This window comes from Typopeltis vanoorti, chromosome 11 (genome assembly GCF_054136105.1).
Source record: "Typopeltis vanoorti isolate ZY-2024b chromosome 11, IOZ_Tvanoo_1.0, whole genome shotgun sequence".
NCBI classification, from domain to species: Eukaryota; Metazoa; Arthropoda; class Arachnida; order Uropygi; family Thelyphonidae; genus Typopeltis; species Typopeltis vanoorti.
Genome location: NC_143559.1, coordinates 55,301,007 through 55,327,863, shown reverse-complemented (window position 1 = coordinate 55,327,863; position 26,857 = coordinate 55,301,007). Strand labels below are relative to the sequence as shown.

The 26,857-nt window shown below is 35.9% G+C and overlaps 1 protein-coding gene across 7 annotated transcripts in view; it reads right to left on the bottom strand.

Moving 5' to 3' along the window:
* The window catches only part of LOC150101595 (uncharacterized), a 427,246-nt gene that overhangs the window by 387,527 nt on the left and 12,862 nt on the right, over positions 1–26,857 (bottom strand). For 6 of the 7 annotated variants that reach the window (XR_016549078.1, XR_016549080.1, XR_016549079.1 and 3 more), the window contains exon 2: positions 10,541–10,948. The exons of the other annotated variant lie outside the window; for it this stretch is intronic. Coding sequence is in view for 3 of the 6 variants with exons in the window: in XM_090400964.1 (XP_090257090.1) it covers positions 10,541–10,948 (408 nt within the window). In the remaining 3 variants the exon portion in view is untranslated. The remainder of the gene's footprint in view (positions 1–10,540; positions 10,949–26,857) is intronic. 7 annotated transcript variants of the gene reach the window in all.

Below are 26,857 nucleotides of genomic sequence, written 5' to 3'. Positions count from 1 at the left end.
AATTCCTGACAAATAAGTCAACTTGTGCTCTTAGAGAATACAGAGACAAATGTAAGAAATCTAAACAGTGTGTAAAACTAACTAAACAAAAGTCATGGGAAGACTCTGGTATGAACATAGAAAATAAATATCAAGAAGGTAGCAAAATATTCTGGAGGTTTCTGAAGCAGCATAGAAATGGAGGAAAGAGTGCTGTAAAAGGAATTAGAGATGATCAAGGTGATTTATTTATTTATTTAGCGTATGATGTACAGGTCTCAGGATATTACATAAAACAACATAAAAACAATTTTAAAATTCATAATAAAAGGGGTACAATAGGTTGAAATGATTAAAAATTAAAAAAATTAAGAGTCAGGAATCAGAGTCTAATCCTCAAATCCTGGATCCACTCCAGGGATTCTGGGGTCAGTTTAAAAAAATTCTTCTTTAGTGCCTGAATTGGGCACTCAAGTACAATGTGATTGATAGTCTGGATCCCACTAAAGCATTCACAGTTTGGAGTATCAGACCAGTTCCATTTATGAAAGAGATGCCTATATCTCCTATGTCCTGTTTTGATCTGATTTAAAGTGGTCCATCTAGGGAGATCGAAGCACTCCAGATGAGATATTGGATTTGAAATGGGAATTTGAAGATTAGAGATATGTTGAAGCCAATATTTTCCCAATGACGTGCATAGGTTGAAGTTCTGGTCATTCATTTGTATTGCAATCCTCCAGGCAGGGCACCTGAATTTCAACCTTTGTGAGATATGGAAGAAAATGTCTTGGTGGATAGGCAAGGAACTGTTTCCAATTATTTTTGTCCATAATTTGCTTAAGGTTTCGGACCTGCGAAGCGATGAAGGGACTATATACTGAGAGTTGGGAGCCAGCAGCCAGGAATAGTAGATCTTAGAGCACCAGAGATTATTCTCATAGTTTGATTCAGCTGGACGAGTAAAGAAGCATGTGCACTGTACTCTGCTGTAGAATAGACCAAAGACAGTGCGGTAGTACACAGTGTGTTGGCATCAGCACCCCAAGAAGTACCAGCAAGTTTATGCATTATATTATTACGAGTTTTTAATTTTCCAACGATATTTTCTAGATGATATTTAAATGTCAAACTTCTGTTTAGGGTAATTCCTAAGTATTTTGGATGATTATTATATTTCACCAGGTTATTTCTGAAGTAAACTTTTGAAATATAGTTGGCCTAGATATTACTTAAATGAAAGGATGTGACTTCAGTTTTGTTCAGGTTAGGTTGTAATCGCCATTGTATAAAGTATTTATCAAGTACAGCCAGATCTTCAGTTGAGATTTTCTCAGCTTTTTGCAATGTAGAATGTTGAGTTGCAATCTCAATATCATCAGCATACATGAATCTTTGTGATGTTGTCACTGGGATATCACTAATATATAAGTTAAAAAGCAATGAGGTGAGAATTGACCTCAGAGGTAGGCATTTTCAATCTTAAAGAATTTACTTTTGGATTCATTGAGAGATACTTGTATCCGTCTGTTCTGCTAGCATTTGATTAATTAGGTTGGCTAGTTTTGATGACGGGATAATTTCTAAGAATTTTAAAATAAAACCCTCTCTCCACACATCTGTATTATAGGCAGCAGAGAAGTCCACAAATACTGCTGTTGTTTTCAATTGTTTTTCAAAACCATTCTCTATGAAGATTGCCAAGGCCAGTACTTGATCAAAACAACCTTGTCAGGTTTGAAACCAGCCTGTTCCCGAGGAGTTCTATTATGTATGCTTGGAGAAATTCTGTTGTATATCATTCTTTCCAGAAGTTTCAGGCAGATGCTTAACAAGGTGATAGGACAGTAGTTTGAAGCAATTGTAGGGTCATTGCCAGGTTTTAAGACGGCAATGATTTTAGATCTTTTAAAAATTGATGGAAGCATGCCAGAATCCAGGATATTATTATAAACAGCAGTAAGCCATTTAATAGTTTCTGGTCCACAGTTCTTACTGAATTCAGGGTTGATGTTATTGAGTCGAATTGCCTTCTTGATCCTCAGGTTAACTGCCTGGGTAAGTTCCTGGGAAGTGAAAGCCTGAGATAGTGACGATGGTGGAAGATCTGTTTTAAGATTTTTTTAGTTTTTGTTTTACCTCTCTCATAGCTACTCTATCTTGAGGATATTTAGTCATTGAAACTATATGCTTTGCAATGTGTTTCGGATCTATGGTGAGCAGTTTACTAGAAGTCCTTGTATTAGGGTCAAGCTTTTCGGCTGTAATGAGTAAAATTGTTCGTTGTCTTTCTTAGCATTGTCGAGAGACTTCAGCAGCTCAGTGGCTACTGTAGAGTTATTATTAGTAGAGTATTCTTTATATAGTCTTTCACTGTCACTATTCCAGCCTGGAATATAATCTCTCCTAAAACCTCTTGGAATGATTCATTTGGCAGCACCAATAATAATGACAAGAAATCTATTGTAGTTATTTACAGTAGGCTTTATAAATCTTATAATGGTACCAACCTGTTTCTTAAAAGATTCCCAGTCAGATTTGAGAAAGTTCCACCTAGGTTCTAATACTTCTTATGATTGGAATATTTAGGCACCTTACAGATTATAGGTCGATGTTGGCTATTTGAAAAATTATCTGATACTTCCCTAGAGATGGGGATGTGGCAGCCATTATCGTCTGCAGTACAGGAACACAAATCAGGGTTATATCCTCTTTCCCATTTAGAGGAGAGAAAACTTGATTTATCTTTGGCACCAAAGATCAGATAGAGGTTCTGATTTTCCATCCAGTTCACTAATAAGGTATCAATTTAGGTTATCCTCACTATAGCTCCAAAGGGAGCAATGACTATTAAAATCTCCCATGATTATGCTTGGATGTTGTTTTTGTTGCTGGGACAGTACTTGATCAGGCCATTTAACTAAGGGAGATTTATACACGCTGGTTATAGTATAACCAGATATTATAATGGACACACTATATATGTCCTCGCTAATACTTAGTTCACAGATAATTTGGAATGTCGTTTTTGATATATGTTGCCACACCATATTTGGGATTGATCACATTATATCCATGTATTTTCATTCTCGTTAGTAGGTCTAGATCATCCTTAGTGTGAGTTTCCTGTATTACAACTACATAAATTTGATGGTAATTCAAGATCTTAGTAAGAACTTCGCATTTAGCCCTGTTAATGCCTTCTATATTAATTAGCATATAAAGGTGATATGAAAAACTGGAAAAAAGATACCCTTGATGGAGTAATTACTTCGAAAAATTGCTAAATGAAACAAGCAGTGATACACAGTGGTTAAAAACACTCAACAGGCATGCAGTCAGGAATACATGTAGAAAAAGCCATCAAAAGCCTGAAATGTGGAAAGGCAGTGGGAGTAGGTGATATTTGACCAGAAATGTTCAAGTATGGAATATATATATATATATATATATATATTACAGTCGTGGTATAAGTCTCACTGCACAGTTCAGAAGGCCTGGACAGAGGGACGAATTCCAGATGATTGGAGTAAATCTCCCATAGTACCCATATATAAAAAGGGAAATAAAACTGAATGTGAGAATTACAGAGGTATTTCTCTACTGAGTGTTCCTGGTAAAATTTACGCAAGTATACTTGAGAAACAGTTGAGAAGGATTGTGGAAAAGAAGCCTGGTAAAGAACAAGATGGATTCAGGCCAAATAGAGGCTGTCAGGATTAGATTTTCACTTTATGACATATAACTGAGACATCATAGAAATATAACAAAGATCTGTATTTAAGTTTTGTAGATCTGGAAAATATATGACAAGGTGCCAAGAGAGAGAGAAGCTATTCAAAACACTACAGTTGTATGGTGTCAGTGGGGCATTATATCAAGCAATAATTAGTCTTTGAGTTGTAAGTCAGCAGTTAGAACTGAAGGAAGTACAGGGAGGTGGTTTAATGTTAAATCTGGTGTCAGACAAGGACGTACTTTATCCCCTCTGTTATTCATTATCTATATGGATCACATTATGAAGGAAAGTGGTATTAAACCTGATATCAAAATTGGAGATGTTAATCTCAGCTCTTTGCTTTATGCAGATGATGCTATACTTCTAAATAAATTTGCAAGATTCCCTGACTAAAATAAATAACTGTTGTAATAAATATTACAAAAATTATGCCAGCAAAGGTTGGTCGATTGGTAGAGCCTCTGCTACTAATGGCTCGCAAAAAGTTAAACAAGTTTGCGCGTAGTTAGTAGTTGGAAGGGGATCAATCGTTCGATGCTGTTGGCACACGCTCCCTCGATGAGTCTTCGGACTTCCTGGAGGTGTCACAAAATAATAATAATTATATGGTATGAAGGTCAGCATTAAAAAGACAAAGACAATGAAAATAGGCTGAAACATTGAAAATATCAACTGCATTGTGAATGGAGAACTTATAAAACAAGTAAAACATTTCAGCTACTTAGGCATGCATTTTAGTGAAGATAGTAAATTAAATATTTATTTAAGTGCCTCCGTAGCACAATTGGAAGAACGACGGTACATTTTGCCCTTCGATTGGAATAGGTCTAAGTTCGATTCTCGTCGCGAAGGGAATCTTTATCTGGACGATTTTCAATCGAAGGTGAGTTAGCCAATCTCATATGGATGTAGCAGGGTTTTTTTCTCCAGGAAACTCGGGTTTTTCATCCGGCATACAGACAAATCGACCCTTCAGAACACACGCAATTTACAGACAAAAAATACTAGTGGTGGAGGTGGGCGGTAGATGGCGTTGATTGAGATAACTCGTAGTAGAGGTTGAGACAGTTGTATCAGTTGAAACAGCTGGAGGTGTCCTCCCGCGATGAGTCTTCGGACTCCTTGGAGGTGTCATGAATAATAATAATAATAATAATATGGAAATAGACAACAGTATCAACAAAGCTGGTGTGGTAGGAAGTCAATTGAATAAACGTATATGGAATAAGAAAGAAATTAGTCAAAAGACTAAATTAGCTGTATACAAGACAATTTTCAAACCAATTTTAACTTATGGATCTGAGAGCTGGGTTAGAACTAGAAGATCCCCCCACACACACAGCCTTGAATGAATGCTCAGAAAGGGCCAGGGGTTTCTGACTAAATAATCAGATTCTTGCCTTCTGTTAGAAGGCATTCCATCTGGATACTGAATGAATGAGACTTAAGCCATATTGTATTCTGCATCAACTAATACAAAGAACAAAAGGTTGCTACATGATGTAATGTCATGAAGGTTGGAACATCACCCAGTTAAACAAGGCTCTCACTGTTTTCATCAGAGACTCAAGGCACACAGTAAAAAGTTAACCATTGGAACAAGCTCAAGGTCAACACAAATGAAGTTAAGTTATCTGCTCCAGAGACCAAACATGGAACTTTTCCAAATTACTTCAGGCCTTCAATAAGAAAGTCTGAAGTGACCTCCTTATTGAAGTGTAAAGAGAGAAAACGTCGAACCAGCAGAACTAAAGATGTTTCCAGTATGAAGGAAAAGTAAGATTCTGCAAAATAAGAAATATTATAATCATGCAACAGTAATCAGGGAAAAGGAGGAGGTATAGTATTCACACTAAACATATGGTAAACTTCTATTTGTAAGTAAATTCAAATAGTGATAGGAACGCATTTCAAAACAGGACAATAAAATTTATTTGAACCTATGGTTCCAGAGAAAATTCTAAAGAAGAAGGGGTGGAATTTTTTTTGAGTCATTAAAGAGGATTGCCAACATAAAAAAAGGAAAAGCTGGTACCTGTTGGAGAGGCAGACAGCAGAATAAGAAATGAATGCCAGACCATAGGAATGTTTTTGGGAAAATTTGGAGAAAATGACAAGAAGGATGGTAAGTAGTTGCTGAATTTTTGTTCAGAACAAAGACTAGTCAATGCTAATAGCATGTTTCCAAGATGTATACAAATTCACATGGACAGAAGATACATGAAAGAGAAAAAACTTTATTGGCTGTTTTTGTTGATGACGATTCAGGATATAAGAGTATAAAGGGATTTAATATAGGACGTGATGGCCCTTTGGTTTTGAGAAGGATACAAATGAATATCATATTAAAATGAAAAATATGCAAAAAAACTTTTTTTAAATAATTAATCAGGTGATTCAAGAAAATCAGGCTGAAAACAAGAACCAAGACTTGAAATCTCAATAGCAAACTCTACAAAAAAAAAAGCAATGATTCAAAGAAAACATGTGGTGAGTTGGAATGATAGAAAATGCAATGTACGTTTGTAACTTGAGTTTTTTCCGTTATTAATTTTGTATCGATATGTCTACTCACGGTATACCTCTTTTAAAACTTAGAAAATGCAAGTGTGACAGTGGGCTTAAGTTCTGGATGGAAAAGAAAGTCTGAAAACTTATTTAAAATTCCCAGCAAGTAATCAACCAATGTACTGAGAGAAAACAGAGAAAAAATGTAAGAAAGCAAACTTGTGTGTGTAAAAGTAACAACCATCAGAAAGACTTTGGTAAGAATGTAGAATATACACATCACAAAGTTGGATAAATGTTCCAGAGGCTGTTGATAAAACTAAGAAATATGGGAAAGAGTGCTGTAAAAGGAATCGAGATAATGTAGGTGATATAAAAACTAAAGATATTCTAGATATCTTCAGTAATCACTTTTAAAAGTATGTTAAATGAGAGTAATAGGAAGATAAACATGAGTACATATCAATACTTGAGATACAAAAAGAAATAAGAAACCTGAAATGTGGAAAGGTAGCTGGAATAGATATTTGACTAGATATGTTTGAATGATGTAAGATAGCCACTGTAAAACATTTTATACCTCTGTATCTAAACATTTCTGGTCAAATAAATTAAAGATGCCAAGAATTCATATTTTTGGGTTAACCCTTTATCCAAGTGTAAGCAAACATAGATTATATATATAGAGGATAATGACTTCACATCACGTGGCTCATCCCATAATGCAAAACTCGCTCCCTTTACAAAGTGTGTACAGGAAATATATGACTTCTGTTACTTCAACCTTGGTATCTCTTCTGGATATGGTTCCTATTGATGAGTGCTCAACATAGGTCGAAATCGGTCTGGGTAGTGGCCCTTCCTATAATACATAGCATTATATACTTTCTAAAGGGTGGTGTGCTCTACATTATGGAATAACTAAGGCAAGTGATGTGAAGTCATTAGTCTATATAAAAGTAGCCCAGTCATGGAGATACTTCACATGAAACTTTATTTGCTTACACTTGGATAAACGATTAAGCCAAGAATATAATTCTTGGCATCTTTAATTTATGATTTAAACAAGCGAAAAAACTTGCAATCATTTCTGGTCAAATGCCATCTGTTTCAGTAACTTTTCCACATTTCAGGTTTGGGATCTCTTTTTTCTACCTCAAGTATTAATATATAATCTTGCTTGTATTCCTCTTGAACATTTTTTATTACTCTCATTTAACAACCTATAAAAGTGATTACTCAAAACATCTAAAATATCTTTAGCTTTAGTTTTTATATCACCTAAATCATCTCTGATTCCCAACAACCTCCAAAACATTTTGCAACCTCCATGATATTTATCTTGTATATTCTTAGCAAAATCTGAGGGGGAAAAAAAAACAAAAACTAAATATGAGATTACAGAGGAATTTCTCTACTTAGTATTTTAACTAATAAGTATGCAATGATAAGAGCCTAAGAAAAATTGTGGAAAAACAACCTGGATTCAAGCCAAAGTGTGTCAAGATCAAATTTTCACTTTAAAACAAAGATCGTCTTAAAGTGAAAATTTGGATATAACAATCATCTGTATTTCAGTTTAGTAAATCTGGAAAGGGCATACAAGGTATGGTACAGAGAAAAAATTTTCAAAATGCTACATGTGGTAAATGGCCCAGATAACAGAGAAACAGTCTATATTTATGATATGTCAACCCTTAGAAATGAAGAAATGAAAGTGGGAGAAAGAAGATAGTCTGATGTAAAAGTCACAAGGATGCACACTATCTTCATTCTTATTCATTAAAGTGGCATTAAAATCTGAAAGAAAAGAAAGCCTATGAAAATTAGGCAGAATCAGAGAAAACATCAGTGCATCTCCTGAGTGAAGAAGCTATATAGCAAGTAAAACATTTCATTCATTTCAGCTATTTAGGCACAATTCTTAGTCAAGATGGCAATTAAATATGGAAAAAAAAAAAAATAAACAAAGCTGATATGGTGGGCAGTCATATGGAATAAGAAAGATTCATAAAACACAAATGTAACTGGATGTAAGAATGTTCATACCAATTTTAACTGGTTCTAAGAGCTGCTAGAAATAAAACAATTGCTCATTGACTAAGAAAAATTAATGGAGTAAACAGAATGACATCAATGGATCCATCTGTTCACTCCATTAATTTTAAAAATGAAGATATTAGGTAGGAGTGTGACATTGTTGACATTCGGGAATGAGTGAGCAGACTAATCTACGATAGTATGGTCATTTAACTATCTAAATGGCAATGTAGATGAAATACATCATATACTTTATGCTTCATATCCATGTCATTTCAATAACCCAAATGTCACTTTTATTTCAATGGACACTTAATGTGAAAACACATCATGGCTGGTATGGTAGTTAAAGAGACTGGGAGAAAAATGGTTAGCAAAACAGATGTTTGATGCCAGGATAGCAAGAAGAAACAGACCTAGACCTAGGGGAACAAGATCTAGGTAGACTGATGCACTAAAAGTGCATCAGAAGACTGAAATGTAAAATCTGATTACACTGCATTGACAGACAACAAACTTATTCAGAAGAAAATGAGTCATGGGACTTTAATAATAATGCAAACTTATCATGTCGTGTTATCACATGTCCTATAAACTCTCTTGAAGGTAGATATGAAAAATTTGATGAGCAAATGACACTCATTGGTGCATGACTTGTATCATGCACCTTTTTTTTTTTTTTTAATGGGCTGAATATAGATTCTAAGATAGATGGAGGATGAGTAATACAGACTGGAAATATGATAAGCAGGATAGATGTTCATGCTAGAGCATCAAGAAAGTCCTAAACAGTGCAGAACACTTATTGGTGCCTACCCTATTTAGAACTCTTATCATATGATATCTTGATAATGAAAGACTAGTTTTCTTGGTAACATGAAAGGTAATTTGCTATGGTTGTCTATGCAGGAGTTGGATGTAAATCTGATTCAAGAGGTCCACTTAATCTTTGAGTGATTTTATAATGGTGTGGTCTGGAGGTGTTGGCGGCAGCAGCAGCAGCATTGAAATACAGTTACACAAGAAAGAAACTTTCTTGTTTCTGTTTGCTTAATAAGGAAACAGAAAGTCTACGTGCTATTTTAACAGAAGGCACTTTTCTGTATCTGACCTTTTCACATTCAGATTTCGATTTGTAGATTAAAAAAAAAAACTATTAATTGGTTAAATACAGTGCAGGCTGAGAGTAAAGCTGGAGTTTTGGTCTCAAGCTACATGTCATATTCTGAATTTTCTCTTTGGGCTGTCTTGTGTCAAATAGGTGTTAGGAATTCTGTGGGAAAGCCGTTTGACTTGATTGTAATTAAATATAATACACTAATGATAGTGGTGTATATATAAAGGTAAAGGTATACAAAGTCTGTTAATTGATCTCTGACCAGTTTGCAAAATGAGGACGAAAAAAAAAACAAAAAAAAATTGCCACATATGAGTTGAGAAAAGAGATTAACGCTGTTAGCATTTAAGAATGTGTAAGTAGAAGAGCTAGATCTGAGGCATTCAAACAGAATGGGAGAAGAAGGATAACAAAAACAGGTGTTTAATTCTATAAAAAGAGCCAGAAGAAATCTAAGTGGACTGATGCAACTAGATATGTGACTGACCCATTCACCTACATTTGAACTGCAGTAAATTTTAGTAAGCTAAAGCAGCATTTAATAAAAACATTATTTAGAAAAAAGCCAGTGATTTTAGAGCAAGAAGATGCTTTGCACTAGTTAAACAACTTTAGTTACTGATTTCTGTATTCTGAAAATATCAGATTGATTCACAAGTTAGAAACTCGAGACTATTTATATATCAAACAGTATGTTTTGGCTGTCATTTATTACTTAACTCCCTGATATTGTACAGTTCTGTGATTTGTAAAATCTGTTTATAGAAATCAGTAATTTATATCTGATGAAACATCTCAACAGTACTTGCAGTCTCTTGTACTTCTCTACTGCGAAAAATGAATTAATGCATCACGTCTGCACAAATTTAAAAGAAAATGTATATCAAGAAAAATTACAACTGAAAACTATGATTATACAAAAAGCTCCAATGGTTCCAATATATCAAGACAAGAGAAAATACCAATTCATTTTCTGAATTTGAACTGTCTTGGAATTTGCAATTCTTTCTTCTCATTCAATAAAAAATCATAATTACTGAGTTTTACTGTACATAGAAAAATAAAAACAGGAAAAAAAAAAAAAAACTACATTCTAAGAAATGAAATACATCCTAACAATATGACAATCCATAGACACAGCTAAAAAGTAAGCCTACTTGTTGCCCAGATGCTTCTGTAGCCCCTTGTCTCCACATATCTTGTTCCTTTTGTGGTTGTTGTTGCTGCTGCTGCTGTTGATCTTGTGGTGTTGATGGAGGTTGTGGTTGTGCTTCTTTCTGCTGAGCTGCTTTCTGTTCTTGAGTTTCAGGCTGCTGCTGCGTTTGCTCTTGAGAAAACTCTTGCTTCCACTGTCCTTGCTGTGGTTGCTGCTGCTGCTGCTGTTGCCAAGTTTGTCCCCAAGTTCCTTGACTCCATGTTCCTTGCTGCCAAGTACCTTGTGGCCACTGATTCTGAACTTGATAATTCCATCCCCCTTGCATTTGAGACTGCTGAGCTTTCCACTGCTCTGCTTGAGCTTTTAGCTGATTTAATTTCTCCATTTCAGTTTCATCTTTTGGAGCAAGCTACAGCATCAGAACAACATTGCTAAATGAGTAACGGTAATGAAAACTGGCTTATACAGAAGGTGTGTGTGTGTGTGTGTGTGTGAGAGAGAGAGAGAGAGAGAGAAAGAGAATGTGATTACTGTGGGAGGAGGAGGGGGAGAAGTAAAGATGAAATTGCTATAGTAATCCATTTGATATCCTATGACCTCCAGAAATATGTCTAATTATTTTTCAGTGGAAGAGTATACAGCAGGTAAAGACATGGGATGACAAATAACTACAGATAATCACTAAAAATTCTTTAAATACAGTACGATTTTAAAAAGCCATACTACAAAAAGTTTTATTTGAAACAAATTTACTGAATTATCAATATTATTATTATTATTATTATTATTGATATCTTCATTCTTCTCATATTATGACAAAACTAAATAAAAGCCTCTTCAGAAGGTTAATTTCAGTATCTAATGACACATGATCTTAAAAAAGTCCTCATGTGCCACTTAACATGGTTTGAACTCATGTTTTTTAACTAATGTATAAGTCCTTTTTGAGTACACATGCTTGAAATGGGTTCTTTTCTTTTAGTGTTGCACAGTGATCAGCATTAATTTTAGAAATTATTGACTTTACAACCGTGTTATAAATAACTCTTTTAATTTCCCGACGTTTCGATCTTCATATTAAGATCATCATCTGGAGCATATACAAATATAGAGGACAAGCTGAGTTACATTACACACAGTAAGCTAAAGAAACAATGATTTGATCACCGGTTATTCTACTGGTATGACCTCTAGTGAAAAAAAAAATTTTTTTAATTAATTATTTAGAAACTACATCAAGCTAAATTCTATTTAAGATAACATGAATAAGCAAACATTCTTTCAGTAACAATGATGTCCTATTTTTAACATTACAATTGTTATTTTTGATTTAGGATTCTGGATTATCTACAGTCCTGTTTATAGTTAACTCTTAGAGAGGATGGTTCCATGGATTAAATATGCCTTCCCATATGCTTGGGATTTTTAGATCATCATTACTATTCAGATTAAGCTGGTTGATAATAATCTCACAGGCTTCCTTAAATTTGCATTCATACCATGTTTTGGTGTGATGTAAACAACTGGTGCTTTTCCAGTCAATTCTATGTAAGGTGTTCAGGGAAAGATCAGCTTCACCATAGTTATATTTAATGTGTCATTTATGTTCCTTTTGTCTGATATAATAACTATGGTGAAGCTGGCCTTTCTGATCATGCCCTGAACACCTTAAACAGAATTGACTGGAAAAGCAGCAGTTTGTCACACCAAAACATGGTATGAATGCAAATTTAAGGAAGCCTGTGAGATTATTATCAACCACCCCATCTGAACAATACTGATGCTCTAAAAATCCCAAGCATACAGAAGGCACATAATCGGCCCACAGAACCTTCCTCTCTAAGAGTTAACAGATAATCCAGAATCCTAAATCAAAATAACAATTGTAATATTAAAAATAGGACATCATTGTTACTGAAAGAAAACTATCTATAAGAAAGAATGTATGCTCATGTTATCTTAAATAGAATTTAGCTTGATGTAGTTTCTAAATAATTAATTTGTAATTTTTCCCCCACTAGAGGTCATGCCAGTAGAATAACTGGTGATCAAATCATTGTTTCTTTAGTTTACTGTGTGTAATGTAACTCAGCTTGTCCTGTATATTTGTATATGCTCCAGATGATGATCTTAATATGAAGATCAAAACGTTGGAAAATTAAGTTATTTATAACATGGCTGTAAAGTCCATAATTTCTTGAAATGGATTAAGTCAAAGTGAGATAACTAGGATTTTTGCATATATCCAAGAGGAATGTAGCTAATTAAAAAGGACCTCTTGTTCTTTGAGAGATACCTGTACCATGAGATTTCTCCAATTCACACAAAAACACAAGGAAATAAGTAAATAATATTTATTTAAAGTCATATATTTCAGCCTGAATATTACAGGCCATCAGCAACAACATTAGTTAATTACAAGGTAGAATTGATTTTAAACAGTGATGGCTGTTTGTGATGTTATAGATGAAACAATGCAAAGGTATAACTGAGGAAACACTGTGTTATTAGTTATTAACTGTATTTAAAAAAAAAAAAAAAACTATTGATGTCCGATTAGAATAACGCTTATATAGTAAGAGGCAGTCATTCCAATTTAAGCTTGGATGACGAAGTAAGGTTTCAGTGCTTTCTATGAAATGTTCAAATTTATAGTGACAGAGATGAAGTAAGCTATTTCAAATCAATCCATTGTTCACGTTCTACCCTGTAATTAACTGATATTGCCTGATGATGGCTTGTAATATTCAGGCTGAAATATATGCCTTGATATTATTTACTTATTTCCATGTATTTTCATGCAAAGTAAACAAGATCTCTAACTAAATGTTCACATTCTTACCTTCTCAATGTGCATCCATTAGGAAAGATTTGCTTGGGATAATTTTGAACTAATGGAGATTGAATTGTAAATGCTAAACAATATCTAAATATTCATTATACCTGAAACCTGCATCTAGCAAGGAACCTTTAATGATGGCACGAAGAAATCTCATCTCAAAATCTTATCAGTTATAATAGCATTTTTTTATATGTGTATCACATCCACAAAAGACTACAAACCTACTGTACATTTATTATCATGGGTGCTAAAGGTACTTTTCAAGTCAATTCAAGATTCAATAAGTAGGATGTCACATCAGACAATAAAAATCATCTAATATCTTCTGAAAACATATTTCACATAGTGGGATCCAAATCCATAGCCTGTAGGCTGGAGAGTAGACACACTAGTCAATTTCATTAGTATATGTACTAAATTAAAATAAAATATTATTTAAATTAAGGGGATATTAAATCCCACACTGTTTTAAAACCAAATAAGAAACTCAAAGATTGGAATCAGAGAGTTTCATGCCAAATATAGTAAACTATAAAAATATCAGCGATTACTAGCGTGAGCTAATGCAAGCAGTCCTAGTACGTAGTACAATACCGGGCAACTTGCAGCAAAGATGGGTAGAGTTCTGATCGCTATTCTTGGTATTTTCCATAATGTAAAAACACATTTCCTAGGAAATGTATGCTGTTATTACATTATGGCGGGAGGTCACTACCCAGACTGGTTTCAGCCTTTTTTGAGGCTTCATCAGTGAGTAGCTAGACCAAATTAATACCAAGTTAAATGGAATACCAAATTAATGAAAATATTTATTTTCATTAATTACATGTCATTTTGCCATGATAGGTTTATTTGACATTTTTGTCCCCCTCCAGATGTTTATAGTTCGTGGATGTAGCAGAAGTAGTTTCCAATGCTCTAAAGTGAGCAAAATTTTGAGAGGAGGTTTCACATCAATGACACAGAAGGATAGCTTATAAAGTTTTACATAAGCTTCTTATACATAAAGCCACCATTTTCATTTCAATCATGAACACATCGAAGGGAAAAAAAACACAATTTTTTCCCTATACTAGAGATTTGAATATATGAGAGCATAAAACCTATTAACAATAAATAAATCTTAAAGACTGCAAAATGGAAATCAATAAAACTTTTTTTTTTTTTTTTTTTTTTTTTTTTTTTGCTGGTAAGAATCTTCACTTTGTAATTTTGATATATAGTAGCTTCAACTACAATGAAAAATGTCAAACAAGATATTAAAGTGAAAAACACATGTTCGTTAAATGTGCATAAACAATTCTGCACTTTCCAGGTAGTCCTGTAGTGTTCAAAAAACATTCCTCAAATATCTAAAAAAGAAAGCTGACAAAGACCATTAATTTATATATATATATTTTATATTAGTAGGCAAAGTCAGCTCAGCTCTGTATATAAAACAATTTGTTTAGATCTAAATGATACATCATTTAAATCTAGGAGATGTATGCAAGGCGAATCAGAGTAGGAGTGAGAGAAAGTTTTGGGAATGATAGAAGAGGAGAGAATAGAAGCAGTAGGAGAGAGGGAATGACAGAGAGGTTTGAGAATGATAGAAGAGCATAGAAACAGTAGAAGCGAGGGAATGAGAGAGTTATGTGAGCGATAGAAGAGGAGAGAATGGGAACAGTAGAAGAGAGGGAATGAGAGAAAGTTATGTGAATGATAGAAGAGGAGAGAATGGAAACTGTAGGAGAGAGGGAATGAGAAGAATGCGAGGAAGCACTGGAACCAGAGATAGAGTGATGTCGGGAAAGCAGGTAAGTAGGGGAACACAGAGAGAAAGCGTTAGAGGAGAGAGAGTGAGATGCATGGGAGCAATCGAGAAACAGGGTGGTAAGAGGTGTGATATATGGGGGAAACTCAATGATCCGTGGTGTGCAAGATAGGATGCGTGAGGAGTGTTTGCCTGAAGGAACGATAGAAAGAGTGGCTATGGCAATTAAGAGGGGTGAAAGGGTGGATGAGATGATTGTGATGGTAGGAACAAATGACTTGAGAGGCAATGTAAATCAGGTGGCGAGAGATTGAAGATTCTTGACTGAAGTTGTACAAAAGAAAATGCAGAGAGGAGAGATAGTGTGCGTGTTGCCTAGGTATGATAGTGACGAACTAAGCAGAAGAGCAGTAATATTGAATAGCATATAGCTAGAATGTGTCAGAAGAGAGGATTGGAATATGTGGATGCTTTGAGGGCGTTTGAAAACAGAGAGGAATTGTATGCGAGAGACTGCTTGCATTTGAATGAGGAAGGGCATAGGCATCTGGAGAGACTGCTGTTCTGAATGAGTCAGTGTGTCAATGCAGGGAAACTAGAATGCCCAAGGTGGATGGTAGCAGGGGTGGCCTCTTGTGAGAATGGGTACTTGAGAGAAGGGGATGACATCAGGTAACGCTGAGCCCAGCAGAGTCTAGAGGGGGAGAATGCTGGGTATATAAACAGTGGTATTTTTATGCTTTATACTACTAATGCCAGGAGTATCCAGAATCAAGGAGAGGAATTGGTGGGGCTGATAGCATCAGCCTGGCCAAAGATTATTGGAATCACTGAGACGTGGTTGACAGAAGAGGATATAAAAACAGGAATAGAAGTAGCAGGGTACAGCATTTTTCAGCATGATAGGAAGGGAAAGCGTGGTAGTGAAGTACTGCTTATGATAAGTGGCGACTTGTGTCCTCTAAGAGTGGATGCTTTGGAAGGAGGTGACACTAATGATTTTGAAAGCATATGGTGTGAGGTAGAGATGGGCAAGACGGGATATTTAGTGGGGTATTGCTACAAAGCAGGGAGCACAGAGGGTGGGTACCAGGAGATGTTTAGACAGTTGAGCTTGGCAAGTGCAAGAAGAATGATTGTTATGGGAGATTTTAACAATAGCAGCATAAATTGGGGAGAGGAAGATTCATGTAGCAATAAGGGAATGGAATTTCTAGAATTCTTGAGGGACAAATGTCTTAAGCAACATGTAACAGAGAGAACAAGAGGTTCAAGAGCTTTGGATTTGGTCATAGCATCAGAAGAGTTGATAATAACTGAGATCTCCCACCAGTTGGAGAGAGTAACCATGTGGTTTTGACTTGGAAGATGAATACACATGCAGGAGTATCAAAGAGATGGGAACATATATGGAATTACGATTATAATAGTCTTAGGCATCAACTTGGGGAAGTTTCATGAAGGGAGGAATTGGAAGGCCGGGATATCATTAGTGCTTGGGAAATTGTGAAGGAATATTTGTTAGCAGCAATAGTAAGCTGTATTCCACAAGTGAAGAAGAGGACACAATTTGGTGTAAAGTGGATGACAAACAATACTAAACAGGAACTGCATGTGAAAATGAGGCTATGGAAGAGATATAAGGAGACAGGTAAAGAGCAGATGCATGAAAAATATAAGACACAGGCCAGGAGAGTGACTAGCATGATGTGGAAGGCAAAACTGGATTATGAGAAGAGACTGGCATTAAGATTCAAAGAAAATCCTACGGAATTGTTTAGCTATGTGGCCAGTAGCAAGAGAAATGATTGTGGAAGAATGACATTGTGGGATAAAAATGGGAATAGAATGACTGATGCAGGGGACATAGTGGAATTGTTCAATGAACACTTTATTGGAGGTTTAGAGGAGAACGTGTTCCAAATACTGAGTACTCTGGATGTCAGTAAAGCTATGGGACTGGATGGTATTTCACCATGGGTTTTGAGAGAGTGTGCTAAAGAACTAACAGCTCCATTGACTTGGCTTTTCAATGAAAATCTGGCTACAGGAAAAGTAAAGGAATGGAAGGAAGGTAGTGCCATTGCATAAGGGTGGTAGCAGACTGGAAGTGTCTAATTATAGGCCAGTTTGTGTGTCATCAGTGGTTAAAATCTTGGAGAAATTAGTTAGGGACCAAATACAACATTGGGCAGATGAGAGTAATGTTATCTGTGAGAGTCAACATGGGTTTGTTAAGGGGGCACTCTTGCTTTAGTAATATGATTGCCTTTTATAATAAAGTGACAAGAGCAGTTGATGAGGGGAAACCTATACTGCCATTTTTTTGGATTTTGCAAAGGCATTTGACAGGGTGCCACATGATAAGCTGATACTTAAGTTGCAGCATATGGATTTACATGTCGGGTCAGTCAACTTGATTCAGGATTGGGGTTCCAGTACAGAGACCTGTATTGTTAAACAATACAGGTTTCACGTCTGGGACCTGTATTGTTTAACCTTCATATCAATGACACTGTCAATGGATTGCAAGGGGATATTCAGTTGTTTCCAGATGATATGAAGCTGGGAAGGTTTATTAGTAATAGTGCAGATATGGAAGCCCTGCAAGAGGATTTGAATAAACTAGACAGATGGGCAAATGAATGGGGGGTGTTGGTTTAATGCAGCAAAATGTAAAGTCTTGAAGTTTGGGATACATTGATGGGAGGCTGTATACTCAATTGGAGAAGATATATTGGAAGAAATAAAGGAGACAAGAGATCTGGGGGTGATGATCTATAGAAAACTGAAATTCAGGGAGCATATTGCAAAGGTGGTGAAGGTAACCCAGAGGATTGCTGCAATACTGAAAAGGATGCTGACCTGCAATGATAAAAGAGTTATCATTCTGTTGTATAAGACACTGATCAGACCACACTTCGACTATTGTTCTCAAATTTGGTCCACAGGATTTGCAGGAGATAAATTAACTGTGGAAAGGGTACAAAAGTAGATTTTCAGGACTGTACAATGTTAGTTATGAGAAGAAGCTGATGGAATGTGGACTGCAGAGCTTGGTGGATAGGAGGAGGAGAGGTGATATGATTGAGACTTTTAAACTGTTGAGAGGCAGTTACAGGGTTGAAACTGGGGAGTTCTTTCACATGGTGGAACAACAGGAAGGAGTGATGACAAGCGGCCATCCTTGGAAGTTATGAAAGGAAGCTGTGAGCAAGAGGGTGAGAAGTGGGTTCTTTGCATGGAGGGTAGTTGAACCGTGGAATCCATTGCCTAATAGAGTGATGAGAGCAAGAATGGTCAATGAGTGGTATGATAGACTGTGTTTCCTAGGAAGGATCTCCCATGATGAGTCTCTTGACTCCATGGAAGCCTGAATAATAATAATAATAAAGTTTGCAAAAGTTTCCTGGTAACATTTTAGAATGTTTTCAGATAACATGCAACATATTACACTTTTTTCAAAGGTTAGTAAAACAAAAACAAAAAAAAGGTCATTCCATTCATAATTTTGCATTTTGATGAATGAGTAGTTATCTGGTTATGCTATCCTTTAGCATAACCAGAATTCAGAACAGAAGTTTTACAAAGGGTTTTAAAATTAATCACAGCTTATTTTCACATTATCCAATTTCTGATTTTTCCACCTTAATGCTCATGGTGTGCAATTTTTTTTCTTATTTAAATTTTTAGACAAACTACATTTTTTTTCAAGGTAGCAACCACTTGCTTTAGGTGTTCTGAGTGTTCTTTTTTTTTTTCCACATTTTGTATTCTACCCTGCAGATCCTAAGTTGAATACACAAGCCTGACTTGTTTGTGTGTCACAAGATTTGTATATGCCTCAAATCACCTTGAGTAAACTGTTTTTTCTATAAAAAAAAAAAAGCAGACTCAACGTTTGCAAAAATTAAAAACAGCTGACTTCGAAGTGTCCCCCCACCAAAAAAAATGTTTTATGAGAAATCCTCCTGAGAGGTGTTTTATAAAGCAAAATTAGTCCCATTCTGTTATTTTTATCACTTCAGCCACGACAGCCTTTTCAAAAATGCAATTATTTTGTTGCATCTTTCAGCACAGTTAGTACATTATTTATGAAGATTTTTTACATCATTCTGAGTGATGTGAAGTCAGCATATTGCATTGTGATATTTTATATTGCCTCTGAACTTATGATTCATGCTGCTCCTTTTGTAATCTCTGATATAAAGCGATAAGCAAGTCTTTTACGTTATGGAGCACTCTAGATAAGAATGTGTCTTTTGATGGCAACTCTATTTTTGAATGAAAAATTAAAATAAAAATTTAATGAAGTGATCACATGTATTGCTTACCTTTGTTGTACTTTTGAAATAACGATCTTTGAAATTTGCAGATGGTGATGAATGAGTATGATATTAGTGATAGGCATATAGTGAACTTGATATAAGGAGTTTATTTTCTGTAGGAAATGAAATAATTCTGACTCAGACTGCAAACATCAACAAAACATAATGTAAAACTACAAAGCTGAGGAAATATAGTCTCAAAGAGTTGTTTTTCTAGATACTTCATAATATTGGTTGGCCGAGTGGTTAGCGTATCCGCTCTTCAGCCAAAAGGCTGCAGGTTCGAATCACGCCGTGGGCATGGATGTTTGTGATTGTCTGTGAAAATACTAGTGGTGGTTGGCCGTAGATGCCGTTGGTGTAAATGATGAAGGTAGCTGCGGTTGGTGAAGATGAAGAGTTGTAGAGTAGGTGCCCTCACTTGACGAGTCTTTGGACTTCCTGGAGGTGTTGCGGAATAATAATCAGCAAAAGCTGGCGAGACAGGACTGTGAAAATACTAGCAGTGGTGGTTGGCTGTAGATGGTGGTGTAGATGATGAAGGTAGCTGCGGATGATGGAGATGGAGAGTTGTAGAGTAGGTGCCCTCCCTCAAAGAGTCTTTGGACTTCCTGGAGGTGTTATGTAATAATAATCAACAAAAGCTGGTGAGACAAGACTGCCCATTGCTGTTCTTCTATTTGTTTGAACAACTTATTATGTCATGTAAAACAGTCGCATCAAAAGCTGATGTTATGAAAAATAAGCGTAGTATGGCAGATCATATGGAAAGTGGCATCACTGGTGATGGAATAACTGTCACAAATTTTCCAGCTTTTACCACATGTATTCTATTCTATTCTTTGCTCGACTCTCATGATTGCTGCTGAAGAAAAGTTAAAATGAGAAGAGACCAGCAATATAAAATATCTCTGTTAAAACTTACATACCGAGATTTTATTCTGCAAATTCACCTTGAAGAATCCTTCCCTATAATGACCGAAATGCTTCAGATCAGCTGGAAAATGGATATGTTTTGCTCTGGATTTCAAACCTTCAACACTAATCATCAAAGTGGTGGAATAACTACCACTGAAAAGTGCCTATATCACAGTCTTTCCTTTGAGGTGGATCAACCACCTTAACATCCTTGCTGACATTAATTCAAGTTATCAGTTTGATGATGGTTCTCCCATCAAACCGATTTAATGCTTGTTAGCTATGTTTTTCAGAACTACTTTTTTTTTTGCAAGAAATAAGAGGAAAGCGTTTATTAGTATAATTACGTGACACCTCCAGGGAGTCCAAATACTCATCGAGGGAGGACACCTCCTTTACAGCCGCAGTCTCCACCACTGAATTCACCAACTATGACAAACCGCATGTACGCAAACGCGCCATCTACCACCAACCACTACCAGTAGTATTTTCGGAGAAAATCACAAACACCGTGTCCACAGCGGGATTCGAACCTGCAGCATTTTGCCTGGAGAGCAGATACGCTAACCACTTGGCCAACCAGGACGGCAATGCTAGTGTAGTGAAAAGTTTATTATTATTATTTGAGACCTCCAGTGAGTCAAGGACTCATCAAGGGAAACTATAAATCACCCAAACCAGCTGTCATACCTTCCCTTAAATTCATTCACACTAAATACACTCACTACTCCCCTAAAGGCCAACTATTCCAGTCACTGATCTGTGTGAGAGAAACCTGGCTCTTACCCCTTTCTTGACTGAGAACAAATTTAACTTCCATGGATAACCCAATGTTCTCTCCCAATCTTACATATAACGAAAAATTTCATCAGATAAAATCTTATAACATCCATTCAAAAGTTTAAAGTTCTTTATCATATCACTCCCCCTCTTTCTCCTATTGAGTCTGCAATACACATGCTGGCAATCTGTCCTCATAATCTAAATCCCATAACCCTTCCTAATGTCATTAATGTATAGAAAAACAATGGCCCAAAGACTGAACCCTGGTCACCTTAAATCTGGCAGATTCAAGGGAATCTGCCAGATTTAAGGTGACCAGGTGAATTATCCCCTTGGAATCCAGGAAACCGAATCCACGGACAATAATCCAGGTGTGGTCTTATAAAGGCCTTATAAAAAAGAGACAAAATGAATTCCTCATACTTCAACATCACAATATCCTATGAGTTGTACTTGCAATTTTTGCTATGTGACCTTTGAACTTCAAATTCCTATCCACCATTATGCAAGATCTCTAGCTCATCAGTTTCTTGTAGCATAACCCTGTTAATATAATATGCTACTGGAAATCTCATCATGCCAAAGTGTATAACTTTGCACTTACTCACATTAAACTGACAGCAATTTTTGTTTGGCCAAATTTCCAGCCTATTCAATCATTTTGTAAGTGTTGGATATCAGCGGCATCCCTTATTGCTCTGCCTAACCTTTGAATTCAGAAAACAATTGCACATCTCCTGTTAGAGCCTTCTTAATGTCATTACTGTACAGAACGACAATGGCCCAAGGACTGAGGTAGTAGAGTACACCACTGGTCACTTTAAATCTGGCAGGTTCACACTCACCGTATAGAACTTTTGTCTGTAAACAATCCACTGGTCCAAGAGTTTATATTCCAATCCCATATTTTCCAGTTTGTGCAACAGCCTGTCATGTGGAAAGTTTATTTTTCACTTGGTCAGACTCTAATAAATTTAGTTTAATCCTTTATCCAAGTGTGAGCAAACAAAGTTTGCGCCTGAAAGTATCTTCAGGACTGGTGTAAGGTCGTACAACACCGGTACAACTAAGGTGTTGTACCACCTTACCCCAGTCCTGAAGATACTTTCAGGTGCAAACTTTGTTTGCTCACACTTAGATAAAGGATTAAACTAAATTTATTATAGTCTAACCAAGTGAAAAATAAACTTTCAACATCTTTCTCTAAATCCAGAGTAATTTATTAAAAAGGTGGTACACCGTTTGGTAACTCCTATAGGTAGAGATGACCTTGCTAATGCTTCTGCCTAGTATCTCCACTTGGGCCTGGCTCCCACTGAAGAGACCTCAATAGAGGTCGAAATTAGTCTGGTTAGTGGCCCTTCCCTTAATGTATAACATTAGACATATCCACAAGGAGATGTGTTTTACATTATGGGTGATGCTGAGATAGGAGTGATGTTAGCTTGCTCCACTTTTGCAACGAGTTGCCCGGTGTTGTACCACTTTACACCAGTCCTGAAGATACTTTCAGGTGCAAACTTTGTTTGCTCACACTTGGATAAAGGATTAAACTAAATTTATTATAGCCTTTCATGTGTATCTCATCAAATGCCTTAGAAAAATCCAACATTATCATAGTGTATCCATTCCTTTTATCTAACTCAGTCGTAACATTGTAATAAAGTATGAGCAAATTGTTAAAACATGACCTTCCTTAGGTAAACCCATGCTGTTCCTTGCAAAGTATAACTTTTTTGTTTACCCATTTCTATATGCGAGTTCTTACCAACTTCTCTAAAATCTTCACTACCACACCAGAGATACTGATAAGTCAGTAGTTAGACACATCAGTTTTTGCACCACCCTTGTACAATGGAACTATCACATATTCCTTCCATTCCTGAAGTTGGACTCAAGTTATACAAACATTTTCAAAGCCTAGCCAATTTTGATGAACTTTCCTTTAGTTTCTTTTAGCAAGCATGCTATCCATCTGTCCCTAGTGACAAATTCTTATCCGGGTTATGCAACAACTCTTCAACCTGATTGATATATCTTAGCAAAGTGAGCACTCCTTAATTGAACAATCTCATTAGCTTCTGACACTAGAGTACCATCTGCATTCAGTAAGATTATTCTTCACACATTCGTTTTTTCTTTTGCTTGTGGAATAATGATAAAGTTCTTTTAGATTGCCTTTAGCTTGCATAACCAATTTCTTTTCATACTCCAATTTGGCTTTCAACACAATATTCATCACTTTTCTGGCCTGAGCTTTATATATTTCATAACTCCTCTCACTCTTATTCTTTTCACATCATCTTCTTCTTGCGGATATCTTGCTTAATAAGTTGTACATCCATTTCACTCCCAATCTATTTATTCTTTGAACACTAGGGAGATACATTCAAATACTGCCAGAAATTCCCATGCATTGTTGACATTTTTCCCATTCAGTAACTGATACCATGGGATCAAAGATATTATTCTCCTAAGTTGATCATAATTTCCAGCATTGTAATTCAGAATGTAACCTGTTCTAAAGGGAACATCAATATAATTAGATACTTCCCAAGAAAGCGCAACATGTTCTTAACAGAGAACCCTTCTGACACTATGAAAAAATCCAAGGCTCTTTGACCTCAAGTTCCTTATCATATGAGGAAGAGGAAAGTATGCTGACATCAGCAAAACTGTTGATTGTATATAAACTGGAGATGGTCAGTAGTATACCAGAAACAGAGAAAAAAGAGAGAGAGGAGAAAGAGGGGGGGGGAGAGATGACAACAGAGCCGAACATTATGGAATTCCAGTATTAGCATGCAAAGTTAGAAGTTATGCTCTATTTTATTACAAAAAAAAAAAAGGAAAATATTATTAATAATTCTTACAAAGTTTCTGTATACACTTTACCAACATTCATAGCAATATAAATGATGTATGCCAGCACCTATAGTTATCCAAATCAAACATTTTATTTCTAAAGGAACCTCAGCTGCATAAACTACATCTTACACATCTCCTTATGCTACAAAGGCGTATCCAGCAAAAACTTACATCATATCAGAGAATGCAAAACCATAAATTCCATTCTCACCCCCTTATGTGATCTGAATTCCTTACCAACTATGTTATGTTCATTTGCTATCTCTATTGCTTTCCAAATGCTGATAACCACTCTCTATCCTTGTTTATAAATGAACAAAAGAATTAGTGGTTGTGAGTACAAATGATCTAAGTAGACATAAGGAGAAAGTAAGAGCAAATATCAGGAGGTTACTGAAAAGAATAAAAGATAACAGTATAGTGGGAAAGGTTGTCTGCATGTTACCAAGGTATGACAATGATGAGCTGAGATGGAGAGCCAGAATCATGAATGGTTCTCTGAATGAATGGAGCTGTGCGAGGAAAAGGGAGTATAGTTTGTGGATGTATGGTATGAGAATTGAGTGCACTGGAGAAAGTGTTGCTAGATGTGTGTGTGTGTGTGTGTGTGTGTGTGTGTGTGTGTGTGTGTGTGTGTGTGTGTGTGTGTGTGTGTGTGTGTGATGCAAGCAAGAGATCAGCAGTACGAGATGAAGTGAAAGATCATGAGTGGTATTGAAGAGACAGAAACACTTGGCAGTGGAAACAGTAGTAGTGTGAGAGATGAAGAGAGAATGGGAATGCAAGAGGAACAGGGAAGCTTGAGTGAACAGGGAGGCATGCAATAGCGAGAGTGGATATTGGCAGTAGCAGCAAATTCATGTATGGGGATGATCAGCATAGAAATGAAATAGATGCAATGTGGGTGGGAAAGATGAGACTGAGCAGATATATGTAATAAGCAGTGATAAAGGTGACTGGGCAAGAGCAGATGTGGTGGGGAAATCGCAACCAACAAGTGACTTGGATAGCATTGGTTATAGACCTAAAAATGAAATGCTGTGTTTATTTACAAATGCCAGAAGTATTAGAAATAAGGGAGATGAAATGGTTTCACTGATCGAGTTTATTCACCCCAAAATCTTTGAAATAAGTGAAACATGGTCGAATGAAGTTGATATCCTAACAAAAATAGAAGTGGAATGGTACGTGTTTTTCGCAAGGAGAGAAAGGACAAGAAAGGAGGAGGAGCGGCACTGATGATAGATGTCCACATAAGATAGGCATGAAAAGGAAAATAGTGACAATGGTTATGAGGCAGCGTGATGTAAAGTGGACATTGACAGTAAGACATATTTAGTTGGATGTTGCTATTGGCCAGGGAATGTGGAGGGTGGTGATAAAGAAATGTATAAGCAACTTGGATTAGTGAACAAAGGATAATTATTATGGGCAATTTTAATTATGGCGGTATAGACTGGAATAAAGAGATAGCATCTGGGAATGAGGAAAATGAATTTCTGGAGTTCTTGAGAGACAACTATCTCAGTCAGCATGTAAAGGAGGGCAAATGCACTTTCCTCCAGTTGGTGAGAGTGACCTGGGTTGTGGCTAACCATATGCAGACTTCTGTGGGGAAAGGATATATTTGGAAGTACAAGGCTGGTGATTATGACAAGCTTAGAGTTATGGCATGGAATGAGGAGATGAGTGCTAAAGAAGTAAATGCTGCTAGGGAATTGATAAAGAAATGCATAACAGCATCAATGTGTGAATGTATTCCGAAGATAAAAAGGCTGAATAACGAAAGTGTAACATGGATGAATGATGGGCTTAAGAATGAAATCTGGAAGAAAGCACTTTGGAGGCAGTACAAGATTAATAATGGTAATAATAAAGAAATATTAATGGGATTAAAATAAGGACAAATGCACTCCTTTATCACATCTAGGAGTCTATGAAGTGCCCTATTCTTGCCATCAAGTCTACTATGGACAAATAGGAAGAACTGTGGACATCCGCCTCAATGAACACAAAAAATATATCCGATACTTTCGCTATGGCAAGTCGAGTCTGGCAGACCATGCTTTGAATATCCCTGCACACAGGATCAATTGGAAAGAAACAAAAGTAATGCACAGAAGTTTCTACAAATCAGAGAGGTTGTTTCTGGAATCAACAGAAGCCTTAAAACATAATCCAAACCTTAACAAGTATGGCTGTATAAATCTACCAAAGATTTGGGAGACAGTCATCCTAAGACCAAATTAATATTTATTACTTTTATTTTATTTTATTTATTTTTTTATTTTAATTTTTCAAACTTTCTAAGACTATCATTTGGACTACTATTTTTTTTTTTTTTTAAACCTAGATGGCACCATATTAAGACTTTAGTCTTGTGTTGCACGCTGCAATTACTTATACTAGCCCCACTGTTACACTGGATTGTGGTTGTCTTGCATTTGTAACAAACTTTGTGTTGTGTGCGCTAAAGATGCTGGATATAATACCAGTGAAATATTAGCTTTTAAGTTAATAAATAGTTATTTTCTTATCCTTCATCCATCTGTTCATATCAATACCATGAAATCTATTACAACAATACATAATAAGGAATTTAAGAATTTTTAATATTTCAAATTACAGAACATAAATTTCCATATATAACTAATGACTTCAGAGAAATTTAGAAAATATGTTAATCCAGCAATAAGCAGCATTTAAATTAATGATAAACATACCAATGGGAAGAATACTTTTAAAAACCAGTTAGATCAAGTTCATAAAACTGATCAAGTATGCAATTATAAAAATTAAAATAATATTAAAATGCACAATTAC